The sequence below is a fragment of the Gallus gallus genome, chromosome 7, assembly GCF_016699485.2.
Source record: "Gallus gallus isolate bGalGal1 chromosome 7, bGalGal1.mat.broiler.GRCg7b, whole genome shotgun sequence".
NCBI classification, from domain to species: domain Eukaryota; kingdom Metazoa; phylum Chordata; class Aves; order Galliformes; family Phasianidae; genus Gallus; species Gallus gallus.
In genome coordinates, this window is record NC_052538.1 from 12,150,103 (window position 1) to 12,167,299 (window position 17,197).

The 17,197-nt window shown below is 38.1% G+C and overlaps 2 protein-coding genes across 6 annotated transcripts in view; one reads left to right on the forward strand and one right to left on the reverse strand.

Moving 5' to 3' along the window:
- Positions 1-770: 770 nt before the first annotated feature.
- Positions 771-15,430, reverse strand: ZDBF2 (zinc finger DBF-type containing 2). Of its 4 annotated transcripts, XM_046943780.1 has the most exons (8): positions 15,008-15,430; positions 13,543-13,651; positions 12,872-12,923; positions 12,333-12,384; positions 11,647-11,752; positions 10,697-10,824; positions 3,341-6,056; positions 771-3,201 (listed from the first exon to the last, which is right to left on the reverse strand). In XM_046943780.1, the coding sequence occupies exons 1-8, from the start codon at positions 15,214-15,216 to the stop codon at positions 3,148-3,150; spliced, it is 3,426 nt and encodes a 1,141-aa protein (XP_046799736.1). In that variant the 5' UTR covers positions 15,217-15,430; the 3' UTR covers positions 771-3,147. The 4 variants fall into 4 exon arrangements, with proteins under 4 accessions (XP_046799736.1, XP_046799734.1, XP_040559857.1 ...); XM_046943778.1 differs by having other exon boundaries at positions 771-6,056; XM_040703923.2 differs by lacking the exon at positions 15,008-15,430 and adding an exon at positions 14,197-14,764 and having other exon boundaries at positions 771-6,056.
- GPR1 (G protein-coupled receptor 1) overlaps positions 7,560-17,197 on the forward strand; it is a 30,731-nt gene continuing 21,093 nt past the window's right edge. Inside the window, exon 1 of one of the 2 annotated variants that reach the window (XM_004942654.5) lies at positions 7,560-15,408. In XM_004942654.5, coding sequence (XP_004942711.1) covers positions 15,215-15,408 — 194 coding nt within the window. In that variant the 5' untranslated portion in view covers positions 7,560-15,214. Of the gene's footprint in view, positions 15,409-16,754; positions 17,022-17,197 lie in introns of those variants that run through there. The other variant, XM_015289516.4, reaches the window with a different exon arrangement.

Sequence of the window (17,197 nt, forward strand, 5' to 3'; positions counted from 1 at the left end):
TTTTTTTTCCTCAACCACTATAAAATGTTCAGCATCTAACTGCTACCAATTAGATTCTAACAGCACGATTTTGCTCATCGAGTCACCTTTACCTACTTTTGTACACGAAGATATGCAAATATACTGATAAACTCCTTTGTCCATTAATGTTAATAAAAGCACCAAACTAAAAACCTCTGCAACCAGTTTCAGTGAGAAAGTATTTCAGTACGCATTTTCCATTGCTGAAATCTCCACAACCACATTTTGAAGTTTCAGCAATGCTGCTACTGAACACTGTGGTATTCAATAATGGTAGCAAAATCTATACCAGTGAAAAACTTCCTTGTTAAGTAAATAATTCCCTAAGACTTCAGAAAAATGTCTCTTCTTTTCCTTCCTGTACACTTTGAGTGCATCTTCATCAATTCTCTTTTTCGAAGACAATTTCTACAGTTGCTTCTCATACCACAATTTCCCTTCTTCCCTAATAGCCACTGAGCATTCACAGAAGAGGTTTTTAAACAGTCAGAACTGAAGCACAGAAAAAAATATGAGCTACGAAGCAAATCTTTTTTACACTGTCAACCACAGAAGTATGTCCAAATTTATACCAGATTTGTTTTCTTTAATAAACATAGTTAGATCTAATAGATGTTTTAAAAAGTTAAATATATACCTTCTTATACTTTTATTTAAGTAAAACATTAAAAAAAATTGAAATCAAACCTAGAAAAGGAGTATATTATTCAGGAAAAGAAAAAGTCATGCTAAAAAAAAATTAGTCATTCTGTAGTCCTCAATGTATTTTATTACTCAAAGTTTCAAGGAAATTTGCATGCTAGACAAACACAAGCTTGCAATAAATGAGTATGGAAAACAGTATTTTTGAGTGTAAACAAACATACACTAGTAATCTTAAAGAAGAATGTGCATAAAACCTTATTCACAAACAAAACAATCCATATTTTTCATGTGTACAATAGTGTGAAAAATGAGACTGACCAAGTCAGATAGGAAAACATTCTCGTATCATAAAAATATGTTAGAATGGGACTTATATATAGTTAATTTAAAGCTTTGCTTTAAAACAAACTTAATCTTATAAATCTTTTTTAAGCTTTAAAACTTTATTCTAAAAATTAGCCTTTCTATAAAAACCATTCCATTAAAATTTTGCTTTAAAAATCAGTTTTATATTAGACAAAATATTAAATTATACAGGCACAATTAGTTCAGAGGACTATAAAAAAATCATATTATAACCCTTTATTTTCCAGTGACTTGTAATACAGTCATAAGATTCTTTGTCAACTGACAACCATAGGTAAACTCACCCACTTTTATTTCAAAACTAAAAGAAAAATTTTAAAGAGTCAGACTATATAAGACTTGCAAAAGAACTTAGTTTCCGGCTGGCTTAAGTACACGCACATCTTTTATTTATGCTGGGAAATATGCATGTATATATAATTTTGGGCAGTTTTTTGATGCATTTTTTAACAATAAGTAGTTTATGATGACAGCTTTTACATTTCTTTCAGATTTTATTTAAAAATACAGCAGTTCAAAGTGCAGCTTTATCTCAATACAAACTAGGGACCCTTGACACTTCAGAAAATTAACCAAGAATAGGTTTTGATTTGGAGCGAGGGAATGCACAGGAGGTACGGTGTGCAATAGCAGAGTCAGCCGGGTCTTTCATAAGCTATTCTTATTCTATCTAAAAAAGATATACTGTACAAGTATGGAATTTACAAAGACTTTTACAATAGGATACATTTATATAATGCATCGAACTGCAGATGTACAAACAAGAGCCCAGACTGTGATGAAGCTTAATTCTCTGCTTAAAACTTAAGACAAATGAAAAATTGATATTGATTTTAAAGTGTACAAACAATTTCAGCACTGGGGTTTCTGTATCCTAAACACTGTTGAATCAAATAAGCTGTCATCATAGAAACTGAAAGCAAATAAAAACCACCAAAACAAGCCCAAAGAAAAACAACAAAGAAACCAAACCAAACCAAAAACTCAAAAACAAACACAGCCAAAACAGCAGAATATTAGACTTCTTTCCCAGCAGACAGTCATAGAGTATCAATTGCCTAACAAGAATTATGGAATATTTTATTTTTATTTTTTAATTCAGCTTACGTAAATATCTGGTTTAAGCAGATATTTGAACTTTAACACATTGGATGCTGCTTCATGTTTGTTTTATTTCAATACTGTACTGACTATTTAAAATAAAGTTTGAACTATAGTACACAGAAACGTAACCAACAGTACACCCCATTAAAATCCAAAAGAAGCACAGGGTCTCAAATTTAATGTTGAAACTCATTGCTGCTTGTCTGTATTATAACATTTCTATCCCCTCTCTAAGGAATGTCAAATTAACCTATGAACTTTACCAATAAGCTATTTAAAAAGAAAACAAAAGAGAGTAAAGAAAACACTAAACTTACATTTCTTTTGGAATTTGAGGATTCAGTATAGCCACCACCACGGTAACCAGGAGAGACATATTTCCTTACCAGGATGGTCCATTATTGCTAGATAACAGCCCACAGTGACTTTTTGTCCAAAATAACTAATTTGGACATGATTTCAGGAAAAAGGATCAATAAAAAACCAAGTACAGTTGTATTTCATTTCAAAAAAGCACTGATCTGAATTGTATCATACTATATTAATCTCAATACCACTCATTAGGCAAATATATACCATATTATGTGTTGAACAAGGTGTGCATATATACAAACACAAAATACATACACAGAATTCACCCCAGATTAATATATCTTAATTTAGTTTCTAGTATAACAGAATCATTTTTTGCACTTTAAGAATTATGTGGGAAAAAAATGAGAGTAGGCACAATTAATTAATACAGCTTCTAATTTACCTGATTATAGCGCACTATTATGCACTGATAATCCCATTAAAACAACATACTATTCAAGCCCATGTGTTTTGATACACAGGTGAAGCCTAGTAAACAGGGCTCTATCTAAGTGCTTTAAACTCAAACGCACAACTTCTGCAGCTTTACACAGTAGAACAGTGCAATATATAACGTCCCATATACCAGGAACAAGAGTTTAAAGTTGTACCTGTTTCACATTAGACTGGCTTTGCACTTTCTGCAGCTCAAGCACTTCAACTGCTTTGTCTATGGCCTCCATTTGTTCCCTTTCCTTTTCCAGGTGCTGGCTATTTAAAAAAAAAAACAAACTTGTTTTGGTGGCTAGCTCTCACCTGGTAGAACAATACAGTTTCTAAGTAATGGTAGAGCAGAAGTTCTTCTTGAGGGTCGGTTCACAGTGCTAGGGTGACCCCGATCTCCACTTACTTCCCAGCTTCTGACTTTGGAAGAAGCTCGCTCTGGCTTCTTGGGAAAAGATCCCGATGTGCCTTTCTGTCTCTTCTCAGGAATACTGGTGACTGTTGAGTTCAGAAAAGTCCTTTTTGACTTCCTCCTCACATTTAATTTTTTAGCATCGGGTTTTTCTTTCTTAAGGTGTTTTCCCACTGTAGTTTTCCTTGTTTGGTGCCTGTGAATGGGGAACGCTGAAGATTTCTGGGCACAAGGAGAAAGTTTCCTTCTCATTCCCTCTTTTTGTTGCTTTTTAGTTCTGGAAGTTTGTTTGCCTGTTGTCACTCTGTTTCCTCTCCTCGCAACAGCGCATCTGACAGACATAGCTCCTGCAGCTTTTTTGGAAAAAAATGGTTCTTTATTAGTGCTTTCTTTTCTCTTCCATATTGCTTTTGGATTCTCTCTCTCTAATCGGTCACCCCTGATGGAGGTCAGAGGAGTTTTGGTAACTCTGCTGTTAAATGGAGTTAATCTACCATCTCCTTCAACAACAGACTGGTGAGAATTTAAAGGTGAAATGACCAGGGGTTTAAAAGAGTTCTCAGAGTGACTAGATACCAGACAATCTGTTCTTTCCGTGGAAACTGAAGATCCATCTGCTTTTTGACTTGAGACTGTATCATTCCCTTTACCCGACTCTGGCAGACAAGTTGCTGAAGATGAACTATAGAAGTCTGATCGACTGAAGGACTTTGTTGGTGTGCCTTCTCTCTGTGCATCAGCTATTTTCCTCATGTTTGCATCAAAGCTGAGACTTCTGAACAGCTGTCGAACGTGAGAAGGCTTTTTGGCCTTTTCCCCAACTGAACCCTTAGGAGGCATTTTCAGAATTCTGTTTGTCAGTGGGTCATAATACTTGAAAGAACACTGTTTGTATTTATACCTTATAGAGTCCTTGCTATCTGTAGAATTACGATTTTTCCTCATTTTGGGAATATCTACAGGTTTACCTTTACACTGTTTCATCTCTGGACACGAAAGTACATACACCACTGTCTTGGGCTGCACAGGGCTCATAATCTTGCTATAGGACTCAGGAAGTTTAAGGGCACATAGTCTAGTTTTCATGTTTGGAGTCCTCTCATTTTCTGGCCATATAATGCTTCCTTTTTGATCAGATGGATCCGATTCTCTTCTTGTCATTTTTCTTTTTGTTACAGGGTAGTTCAATAGACTTGTTTGGGTGCCATGGCTGACTTTAACCACCTGACATCTAGAAGCTAGGCGCCATGTCCTTTTCCTAGGTGTTTTAAGAATTTGTGGGTTGCATACCCTTTCTGAAGCTAAAGACGGGTTATCAAAATCAGAGCCACCACTTAAAGCATCATTAAACTCTGGCAGTGCTTTAACCGATGCAGTTTCTGTTCTATTACCCTCGGCAGTATTGTTCCTTTTTGCATCTTTCTGCTTTTTTTTCTTCATTTTCTTTCCTATACAGTTGGCTGAGGATTCACTGTCAAAGTAGCAGCGAAAACGACCTTCCCTGAAATCACGCACAAGTTCTTCAATTTTTATATCATCTTCGTACATTATCTGAGACCAAGTCTTTCCCACAAAAGAAGGAGGCACATGAGGCAGAGCTGGAAGAACTGCTTCTTCAGAATGAACTCCCATGTTCTTTTTCACTGTTTCTATTTGCTTCACCGACTCACTTTTTAAAACAGAAGAGAGTTGTGTTCCATAGTCTTTATCTTGCAGATTTATTTGGACCTCTTTTAGCAACTCTATGTCTTTTACAGCTGCCTTGGGTAAGTCTGTTCCTGACTGAATAGGTGCATCACAGTCAAAACTCATTTCAGAGCCCTCTAAATCAGCATTATCCAGAAGCGATGAAAAAGTTAAACAGAGATTATTCTCCTCTTTGAAATGAAGTTCTTCATATGCAGTTCCATGGCAATATTTCAGAATAACATTTTCAATTGTTTCATCCACTGAACTTGCATCTCCTCTGTTCATCTTCACATTTTTGCATCTTGCTACTGGTGGGGAAGTCCCAAGACCTAGGGAGCGGCTGATCCCCACAGTATCCCTGAGACAGAAATCAGACACCAAAGTTTCATCCTGAGTTTGTAAACCATCTCGTTTTAAAAGAGATTGACCTGAGGTAACATGTAAAGATTTCCTGTGGCTGCACACAGGACTCTGATGCAAAACTGAAGGGCATTTTGGGTGAACCGGTGCCAGAGCAGGCTTCAACTCATTCCTACTGCATACCTCCATACCTGTATTATCACACCCACTATGCAGAATACGATTTGATGATGATGAAGTCTTAATATTTTTTTCTATTTTACGATTAACAGAAGAACTATGAACTAACGTATTGACAGAAAAATGTTGAGGTACTGGGCTCACAGCCGTAAACTGGCCTTCATGGCTATGATTTGCAACTTGAGCATCTTTGAGGACACTGCATTTCTCATTGCTACAATTGCCCATAGACATCTGGGATGTTCCTGTAACACGTTCCTTTTCAGTTTCTAACTTTTGAGTAAATGTCTGTGTTACAGAAGTTTCCTTCGTGTGCTCGTGAGATAGGTATGGAGCAGAAGAGCGCACACTGTCGATGGACTCCTCATCTTTGCTGGAAGTCACCTGTCTGCCTCTATTCTTCTTTTTCTCCACCTCTGCTGAAGAAGCAGTTCTGGCAGACACTGGAGTGACAGGGAGTGGCATATCATCATAGGTTGGCCTAGAGGGGTTAAAAAAAATCCTATATGAACAGCGTAAATATTATTTATTTTTTTAAATAATTACACCTAATGAACAAACTCAAGACACTAGCTTTGCTATTTTAGCAAAACCATTCCATTAGAACGTGGGAGAAGGAACATTCTGCAAAGCTAAAGACAACAGTTGAGTCCAGTTACTTGGTTACCCTCTTCATGCAACTATCCATTAAGAACGGCCAAACTTACATTGCAATAAATCTAAAAGTAGAGCAAAGCTAGAGACATAGAGTTTTCCTTTGTTGGAAGTTGTGAGCTCGAAAACAAGTTATTTCTGTAGTAAAACTATGATCTGTTAAATAATAAGCTTTTGTAAGGAAAGGCGGCATTATAATATGGCATAGTGTAAAAATACTATGGAGTATAAATGCCTGCTTCCTGCAAAACACAGCTGCCTGATAGGTAATGTGTGCAGCGTTCCAAGGAATTCCATGTTCTTTGTTTCTCACAGACATACCACATCTCTGACTTACTTCTCTAAGAAGCTAAGTTATGATTGTTCAGGCTGACTGTAGCCACAGCAGACTTTCAGATATTCTAGAACTGGCAGTTCCGTCTTCAGGATTACCTCAGATAAAAGCGTTTTACGTCTTGCAGAATTAACAGAACAGAGAGATACAGTCTATTTCTGTTATGCATCTCTAGAACACCAAAGGTTTAAATGTGTGTAGCAGAAAAAAACTGTTTTTGTATGTAGTGAATACAACTGAAAAGAGATTACGATGCTTCACCTGACAATTATAATCAGACCTTGGGAGACCCAAACAGATGCTGTTTGAATATACGGCAGACAGCCATGCACATTTTGTGGTGCATTCATCTGCTAATGGAAGTCCTGAGAATAAATTCCACTGTATAGTCATTTCCTTGATTGTAAGCATTTAGTAGTCAACATGTGCAGAATTCCTTGAAGGACTCACAGATATTAATTATCTCCAAGTTTATAAAGTTATCAATAAAGCCAGATGATACTAAGTATTTCTAACTAGATACTTCATACTGAGAAACAATGACAGGAGATCTTGACTGAGACATATCTACCCTCAGATTTTTATTGAGAAATGACAGATAAAAGAAGAATTCTCAGATTAGAAGATCTGTTTACTGTTGAAAAAAATAATAGGTTTAGCTGTTTCAAAAACTATTTTCATTTTTATTTAAAAGTAAAGTTTCATTTGGTCTCTACAGATTTGTCAAGACTTAGCACAGGGGAAAAAAAAAAAAAACATAACCCAAACCACACACAAAACCATACTTCAGTAGATTACCACCAAAACAGAAAAACAAAGCAAAGCAAAATAAACTAAAAAAAAAAAACCCACACACTAGTAATCTACGCTTGAAACCACCAATTTCAAGCCTCAAGATAGAGCTAAAAAATGATCCAACATTAGATATTGTTGGATCTCTCCCAGTCTTTTTCATGCTCTTCCCCCAAGCCAGAAGCAATTAAGAATAAATCCTTCCAGCTAGCTACATACTCATCACCTTTTAATCTCTAATCACATTTTCCCTAGCTTGCTTTATTAAGCCTCATAGAGGAACAGCCCAAAATCTGGGCTTTTGATAGATGCAACATGACAGACATTATCAAGATAGATGATTTTTCTCAGTTCACAAGGTCTGTTACGCTGTCAAAGATAGTCTGATGTGACTTTTCTTGACTGAACTATCACTCATCAATTCAGTGTTCTAGATTCTTATGAATGGTTCACTTACACAATTATCAGGGAAACAGCATAACTTAAGCAAATAGGTAAATAACAAGGTCCTCTCCCCACCCCCACAGATAACTAACAATCTCTACATTTGTTTGCTCCCCAGTCTTTCTAAAACAACATTATGAAACATCCTCTGCAGCCTCCCAAAAAATAACTAACAGCTCCAAAACTCACAATGAAGATCTCACTAGCTGTATAAGAAGTTCCAAAGTATACTATTTATAATGAAGTAATTTTCAGAGTATTCTACTTCAGCAGGATGCAAATTATTCTTCACTCAAGTTGAGTAATGGAGTGATGTACATACATATCAACTGCCACTACTTGGTTTGAACTAATGAATGTAGCCAACACACTGTTGATGCTTAACTACACAGAGTAGTTCTATGTAGCAAAACAAAAACTTCATAGCAACTAATAGTTTTTAGAGCTGCAACTGGTAAGTTAGCTGAAGTAATAGCACAGTAGAATAAAATAGCAGGAAGATTCTAAGATCTTGCCATCTTCATGGTTTCTGGAAAGGAAAAGCTGTGTCTTACTGATCTCTGCACCATGCAATAGGCAGTGATAAAGTTCTCTGAGTGTCTGTTAGAAACCTAAATAAATAATTATGCAGGGAGGAGGAAAAACAATCAAAGATCAAAAACTGACTGCTAATCACTCTTCATGATTACAAAAGATCAGAAACAGATACCCTCTGGTTCAGGCTGTTCTATGACTCACTTGCCATTTTTGTAAAATATGACATATAAATGATTACAATTATCCTCTGAATATAAAGGAACACAGTGGGAAGGTTGAGTTAAATTTTGGTAAACAGAAACTCCAAAAATAAAACATTTTTTTCCTCCGTCAAAGGTGTATAATCACATAGAATACAGTGGAATTCCTAATAAAAAGAAAAAAAGGAATAGAATGAATAAAAATACAGATAAGGGTTATTTGGACTGACTAATCACAAGAAGAAATCTCATGTAACACATTAAAAAAAGAGGATTATTATCATATGAATGTGACGTAATCAAATACATCAGATGATAGAGTTATGTCAGCCAGCTGAACTGCTGTGCCCTACTGAGGCATGCACCTAAAGCTCTTAGGTAAAGCATTTTTGACTGAATTCCAAAATTTTATAAATCAGAATTAGAGCTAAACAGTAGGCCAAAATTAGTAGAATTTTCTCTTTTGTTGTTGTTGTTGTTGTTAAAAACTTGGCCACTTCAATTATTCCATCTGTGTGTGAAACACTCGCTCTCTGGATGCTGCTAGAAGATTGAATATAAATGCGTTTTGTTATGGATGAACTATAGCAAGTGCCCAGGTTCTTCATTCACTTAGCAGATCGTGTGTGATTTTCAAAAATAATTTATAAGCAAATGCCTCCAGGGGGAACAGAACTTCAATTCTGAAGCAAGGATCTTCTGGTAGTTTTACTACAAATTACTCCCAAAATCAGAGTAAAGATTTCTTAAATGCTCAATATTACTTGTTTAATGAAAAAACAAAAACAATCACATAAATAGGAAGTGATTTCCTCTGAAATTCAGGAAGAGGTAAAGGTGAAGCTCAGATAAGATGCTTTCTGCTTCCACACCACTACTAGAGATACTGGTTCTGCAAAAACAAATCAAGTCTCACAAATATTTTTGAAATTCTTTTAAATGATAATCTCAAGATCCTTTGTGTGAACTCATCTACTGTATGATGTGTATAGGTATTCAGTAACCGAGTGAAACTGTTTATCAATCCAAGTGATTCAATTCTTATTTCAGATATTAGTAAAAAACCTAATACTTTGAATCAGTTGTTTTTCAGAGCAGAATCACAACAAAAATCTATTCATGCTTTTCCATCTTTGGTTTTCTTCTTCCAAACTCCGTATGTATATTGGATTATTCCTCTCATACTGATCATCCAACCTTATCTAGATTTTGTACATTATTTTTCTTATTCTGCTCCTTCTTCCAGCAACTTAAAGGAACATGGATAGCTTGGTTTTCCTAATTAGTAGGTATTATTCTCTGAATGAAATAACCTTGTACTAGCAATACCTCAAAAGGTATCTGCCTTTTTTCATTTGGGTGTCGGCTTAAAGCATAGACAATATTTTCTCTATGAGAAATATAGAAAGAATACTGAAAAAAAAAAGTTATTTATCAAGTACACTCAGTTCAGACTGGGATTTTTAATGCCTTGCAGAATATAATAAGGAATGAGACTTAACTAATTTCCTTTCAGCTGACCTTCCTACAGAAAGACGTTTATACTCCTTCTTATCGTGCTAAAACATGCATGTGATAAATAAAAGGAACACTTTTTGAAATCAGAGCATTAACAAATCAGCCAATTAATGCAATCCCACAAATAGTAACTCAATGTGTAAACTGTAAGAATAGTGAAAAAATAAACATATAAACACTCACCTGACATAATCCACAAACCACTATCACATTCAACAAGCCATAATTATGAACCACTTCAATACATACCATGAAATAGACTGCAAAATAGATTAATACTAAGCCCAGAATGCTTCTACTGTAAGAATTTGTAAATGTACATCAATTGTACACTCTGCTAATATGTTATCTGACCAATACAGTACTACTTTTTGTTAGGTCTTTACATGTAATTATTATCAGTGGTGCTGTATCAAATTCATAAGCAGTGAAACAAATTTTGAAAGCACAGAGGCAACACCAAAGGAATATACTTGGGCAATGGTTATGTAAATACACTCATTTCTAAATTCCATTCAATATAAACATTTCACCTCAAATGGGCAAAATGTACTGTTCAGTGATAGAACAGTAAAAAGAACTCACAATACAGGCAGACTACCAGCACATATTTAAAAAGCAAACAAACAAACATTATTATACCTGTTGTCATGGTATCTGTGGGGATGATGCTGCAAAACATCTTGCAGGAAACGCTCCATCAAGCTGCTGGTACCCATGCGATTCCTGCAGTAAGTGGTAAAATGTCTGTGCTGGGAGCTGAAAATATGCTGAAGAAAGACAAAACATATAACTACTTTAATATTACTGTTAACACGCTGTTCTCAAGTAAAGAATCACTTCCCAGGTAAAACATTACTGTCACAATGAAAATCTTTCAACTAGAAGAAAAATCTTCAGCTTTTTCTACTTTAAGGCTGGAATTCAAGGAGATTTTTAAATATGCATAGAGAGACACAAATACTACTGAAATGTGTTGAAATCCCTTCTGAAGTGAACCTAAATCAACCACTCTGCTGCTCACAGATCCCTCGTGACTGGAACAAATACTGTTAATAAATTTATACATGATAATTAAGAATATTTTTGAACTTCATTTGAGCAAACACCTCATAATTTACTCAAACTAAGGAGAATTTTCATAAGCACAGCAGATTAAATAGGTTTCTACTCCCTAGTTAAAAAAGTCTAGAACACAACAGACCAGAACAGAATTAAGAACAGATAAGTTAGTAGTTGATCAAAAGTGCTCAGCTTTGATATCTAACATATTAACTCTAATATTTAATGGTATATCTAGTTCTCAAGGTTAAAGCTACAGAAATAAACCTAATGAGTGTAAAGTATAGCAGGGTGACACTTCAGAAAAGCAGACTGCAGTAAGCACACCATACTACCACCTTCTTTATAACAGGTAACAGGTAAGAAGGATTTCCTCTCCTTTATATGCACAAAGAAGTAGTAGAACTCATAAATTGATTTATTTCCATTCAGAGTCAGTCGTTCAGTGCAGAAAATGATGCCCTCTAAGTTGACAAAGCCTATTGGTACTTCTTGCTATCTGCTGCCAAATTATGCAGTAACCTTCTTACCTGTTCCAGATTACTGTAGTGTACGTGACAGCAGTTGCAGTATCCTTGTCTGTTTTGCATGGTGGATAATCCAGGCCGAGGATGTTCTTGCCTTCTTGAATGTAAACTGAAAGAAGCAGGTAATATTACCAAGACATTTCATTAAGAAAATGAGAAATGTTGGTTTGGTAATTACATTCTTAACATAGAAACTCAGAATACCCACCTTACAATAGAGCTGGAGCAAACTTGCAAAATTAACATTTCTATTTCCAAATTACAATGGCAAGTAGGAATACATAGTTTAAGCTATTCCTAAGAAAACTTTTTCTTAAGTGCAGAACAACGGATAACAGGTTGAAGGCACAACTAGCACAGATCCTAGTTGGAGTTAGCTATAGTCTAAAGAGATCTATCTGTCCGGAAAAAGATAGTCATTCTTTTATTATTCTACTTTTAGCCTTCTGAAATTAAAAACAAATGAACTGAAAACTAAGAAATTCTGACACACATACAATCAGTTATGGGTGCTATGGTCCCTTCCCCCACAGTTTATATTATGTGTAAAGATAAAAGATCTCCATCATGCACTTATCTACATTGCATCACTATCAACCATTACACAAGATGACATATAAGGTTGAAAAACAGATTATTCTTTGTGTAAGCAGTAAAACAGATGTCAGTTAGGTTATCACCTTACTTACCTGCTATTGCTGTCCTGTTGTAGCGAGCCTTCAACACCGTGTCTTTCCATTCCTATTATGAAAGGAAAAAAAAAGTTTTTACCCGCAGTTAGTTCTCTTACGTTGTACCTGTCAAAAATAGTATTTTAAAGGAAGTTTAAACATTAGAATAAACATTTAGAGAGATCATTTCATCCTCAAAGATCCTCTATGAGGTTCATAAAATAAGCTTCACCCTTTCATGGTTGAAGTGTGCAGGTATTTTTCATATTTGTCTAGGATCAAGATTAAGAAATCTACATTCAGAAGACTGTTCTATCCATAATCAGAGAGCTAAAATGCAGCATGTCTTAAAGAGTTTACCATAGGGAAAGAAAATCATGTTTGTACGGAAACCTGTGGATAATTTAGGAGTCACTTCTTCCATCTAAGTTCCATACTGAAATTTAGGAAATCAAATGATACAACTGAAACTACAAGGTGTTTCAAAAGGTACTTTACTGACGGTTATTTACATTAAAAAAAACCTGCAATAAAAGCATATACTTGAAATGTCTCACCTTGCACTGAAGAAGCAGAAGCTTCATCAGATGGTTTGATTCTGTCAAACATCTGTAAATCAAAAATGAAATGATTGAGAATTAAAATAAGCAAAAAAATAAGCAAATAAACCCAGACCCATCTTCTAGTCCATCCTTCAGTCCAAGCTGTTTGGTTGGGCTATATAGTTTCAACTGTAGACAATGACTTGACTTAAATTAATCTGCACTGCAAAAAACAACTCCTGCTTTACTAGGTTACCCCAATATTACATTTAATAACGCATGTTTCCTTTGACAGCAATGGGAAAATTTCTGGTCTAATTAATGAAACTAAGTGCTGTATTTATGAATACAACTTAGACTATGTTAGCAACTCCTTATCAAGTCCTTATTAAGGCAACAACCTTATCAAATTCATTTAATTGCTTAATTTCTTAAGTTATCTTTGCAGCGAACATGGAAAATGTACTCTAATAAAAACTACACTAGACCAAATAAAATAATCTCCCACACTGGGAAAGAAATACTTATTGTTCAGAAGACCAGCAAACCAGTGTTGAAACCCGTAATTTTTAACCGAAATATAACTGCAGTAACATGATTTAGGGTGCCCAAACATAAACAACTTCTAACACAATCCTTTTACATTACAGAATACAAAAAATAAAGTCAAACTTTCTAGCACAAACCTTAGCGTCGCCAGCCTTCCGCCACCAAAGATGATTCCAGGCTAGCAAACAACGAATGTCAAACAGGAGGCCACTTGCAGTGCAGGACACTTGTCTCTTCTCATCCCATCTGTCAAAAAATTCATTTGAAGTGCCTTTTAAAACAGAGCTAATAACATGTTTTCCTTGCCCTTAGGCATGTAACATTTTCTGTAACTGTTCGCAAACAGGTCAGACAATAAGATGAATAAACCTCTTTTTGATGGCTGCAGTAGATCCATGTTTTCATCACAGCAGTAGTGTTTCCTCCTAAATGTTAACTGTTCCTACCAGAATAACTTTGTTCCTTCTTTCTTCCACGTACTCTCTACATATTAAATTCTACTGATGCTGCTATTCAGGAAATGAAATATGCCTCTACAGTAATAGAAGGAAAAAAATACAACCAAACCTCTATATTAACCAAACTGAATTTTCTTCATGAACCTACTCAGAAAAAAACATTTTCTTTTATTTATGCAAACTCACCAGACACTGCATTTTATGAACTCACCATTACACACTCAATGAAGTATTACAATTTCCTTACTACAGACACGGAAAGAGAGAACTGCCTGAAGAACTTCCATAATCCCTGTCACTAGCGTCGTCCCAGTCTTAAAACTCAGGACTTACAAACAGGAACGTGGGATCCTCACGCAGCATCAGCAGGGGCACCACAAACAGATATGCTGCCTCAGAACTGGATGACAGCACCATAACTTAAAGGGTCTCATTTCAAATCAGAAATGCCAGACAGCAGCAACTGGGGCATGCGCGTGGGTAACCACTACCGTGGTTCATCACTTCTTTTATTTCAAGGAGTAATCTCAGTGGCTGTGCTGCACCGGGGCTTTACTCGCACACATTAAGCTGAGTCACAAGCGTTGTAACTTAGAACTGCAGGACTACTAAAAGAACGGAGATACTCCAGTCTACACATCTCCTCAGCAAGTCCCTACTGGTCAGGAGATTGAACGGACCAGATTTCCTCACAGAGGAGGGGCACACAACGTAAGGTCTGTACACGCACGTGCTGCCACTAACAGGCAAATGTCTGAGGAGAACCTGCAGGGATACTTCAGCAGCTGACAGAAGGGGAGAAACAAGCGGCCTCAGCTCAGCGTTCTGTGAGAAGATCACTGTGCAGGACGAAGTAAGAAGCTGATCTGAAGCTATACAGCCCTTGTCTACCTGAGGTCAGGCACAAAGCACGGCGCAGTAGCGGCTGCCAAGACCAGGCGCGCCCGGCTGCGCTCTCACTTTATCAGCTCTGAAAATCCACACAGGATTTCTCAGATTTGCAGGCTTGGCATGGACAGTTCCAGCTTTGTTAGGATTCCTCTGACTGTAAATATCTTAAGCTGCTCGATTAAATAGTAAATCGCATCTGCGTTAGCATTAGTTTAGACATTCTACCACTAGGAAAAACGAAAAACAAGAGCACCGAAGAAACTCGAGTGCCACTCTCCTATTGCAACAGGTCAACCAGAAGAGAGCAAAAACGACAGCCCTCGGGGCGGGGCCGCGGGCAGCTCTGAAGGCCGGACAGGGCCGCGGTGCTCCGAGGGCTCCCCCAGGCACGGCCGAGCCCTGCCCGCCGCAATGTCGGGCTGCGGGGCGAGGCGGCGGCTGAGGAGGGGCTGCCGGCGCCATGCCCGTGAGCGCGCGCGCGCAGGTCCGCCGGGCAGCGCGCGGACCCCGCCCCTCTCCGCGCGCGCTCGTTCGCCCCGGCGGCCTCCACGGCCCCTCCCGCCGCCTGCCCCCCGCCCCGCAGCGCGCCTTCCCGCCGCTGCCGCGCGCCGCCCGACTCGCTCCCCGGCGCCGCCTCACCTCCGTCCCTTCTCAGTAAGTCCTTCCGTGCCACGCCGGGGTCATGGGACGCCATCCCGGCTTCCTGCTCCGGGGCGGCGCTGTAGGCGGGGGGGCGCGGCGGAGGGCGGTTTGGAGGATCGCGCTGTGGGCGGGGCGGCGGGGCGCTGCGCTCCTCCCTTCGGGCGGCGGCCGCGGGAGGGGTCGGCTGGAGGTCTGGTGTAGCGCTGCATCTGCTCACCTTCCACGGAAATAAAAAAGCTTTCGGTTTTCTCACAAGTGAGGTTAAGAGTATGGTATAGCTCAAGTTCCCTTTAGCTTTCAATTGTAGGTTTTTAACGCTTTAGATCTAATCTCCCGTGGGAAAGCAGAGATTGCATGTTTCCCTTGTGCTGCGGTTTCTGGAAGCAGTGTGTTTTAAGCAGCCAGGGCAGAAGCAAAGGTGACCAGCACTGATGAGCGAAGACAGGTGCAGATCCAGCCATGACTTGTGTGCAGCGGGGGGAAATGACTGGAAGATTTAGGGGCTGCTGCTGTGTGCTTATGAAACCGTGGCTTAGAAATGTCCGCCCACACTGAACGAGTAATTGAGCACAGAGAGTCTCCCAGAAAAACAGTGCAGAACAGCAGGAGGAGGCTTCGCTTCGGGAGGGAAATTACTCAAATTGCTCTTGGGTTCTTTGGATCCCTTTGCTTAGATACGGACGTGTTCTCATTGCCAACAGACAAGAAGCTTATGCAGAAGTTAAGTTGCCTGCTGACATTTTGTTGCCTGGTGACGTTTTGTTGCCTGGTTTAACACAGAACTTGGCAAAACTCTTAACGGATGAAATGAGAAGGGGGGATACTGCATTTAGGTGCGTATAGCATAGGGGTTGTGCTTCTCGAGGCTGACAAGATCCACGAATCAGTATAATTGTAGTTACGTTTATTTTGTTGGACATAACTGACGGACTGGTCAGAAGGTGTGGGATTGCAATACAAACAGATGTGGAGAGAATCAGTCTCTTCAGTAACATGGAAATGATTCTTGGTTTCAGTGCTGGACAAGTGAAAACCTGGTTTTAGAGTGCATCCTGTGGGTAGCAATGGAGATATGTGAGAAGCAGCCATAAAATCTTGCAGTGCAGTATGTCCTCAGAGAATATTTACACACGTGAAAGCTCAGGCTCCTGGCCAAATTATTTCATGTCGGCAGAGTTGCATTGTTTAAAGGTGTGTGCTTCATCTGTGGCAAACGCACTTTGAAATACTATCTCAAGCCAAAATAGTTTGCCTTGATGATGAGTTCTCAGCAAGCTTAGTGAGTTACTGTGGATTACCAACCCTCTGTAACTTGTTGGAACAAAGTAAGTTCAGTTACATATCTGAGGTTTCGGTGTAGTTCAAGTACTGGCATTTCATTTCCAGAACAGCTCATATAAAACAAATCCTTAGCAAAGAACACTGCAGAATCCATCTTATAATGCCATCTAGCTTGTCCTTGGAGTATTCCTAAATATTTTTTTTGTGAAGATAGAAAGGAATTTTCTATCTTTTGGACTATCAGTCAAAGATAGCAGAATTTAGGCATGTGTTGTCAGGTATTTCATGGCTTCCAGCTCTTTCTGTATTTATGAACTTGAGGCTGCATCTTGATTCAAGCTCAGGTAAGGTACTGAGAGAGTTCCCGTCCCTCTAGTCTCCTCTTAACCATAGCAGCTAACCTAATACTCATATATGTGCATGAACGATCAGTCAGGGCTGAGAAACTTCCTTCCCTCTTTTAAAAATGCCTCTCTCTTCTGATATGAGCATCCAACCTTTTTTTTCCCCATAGATGATA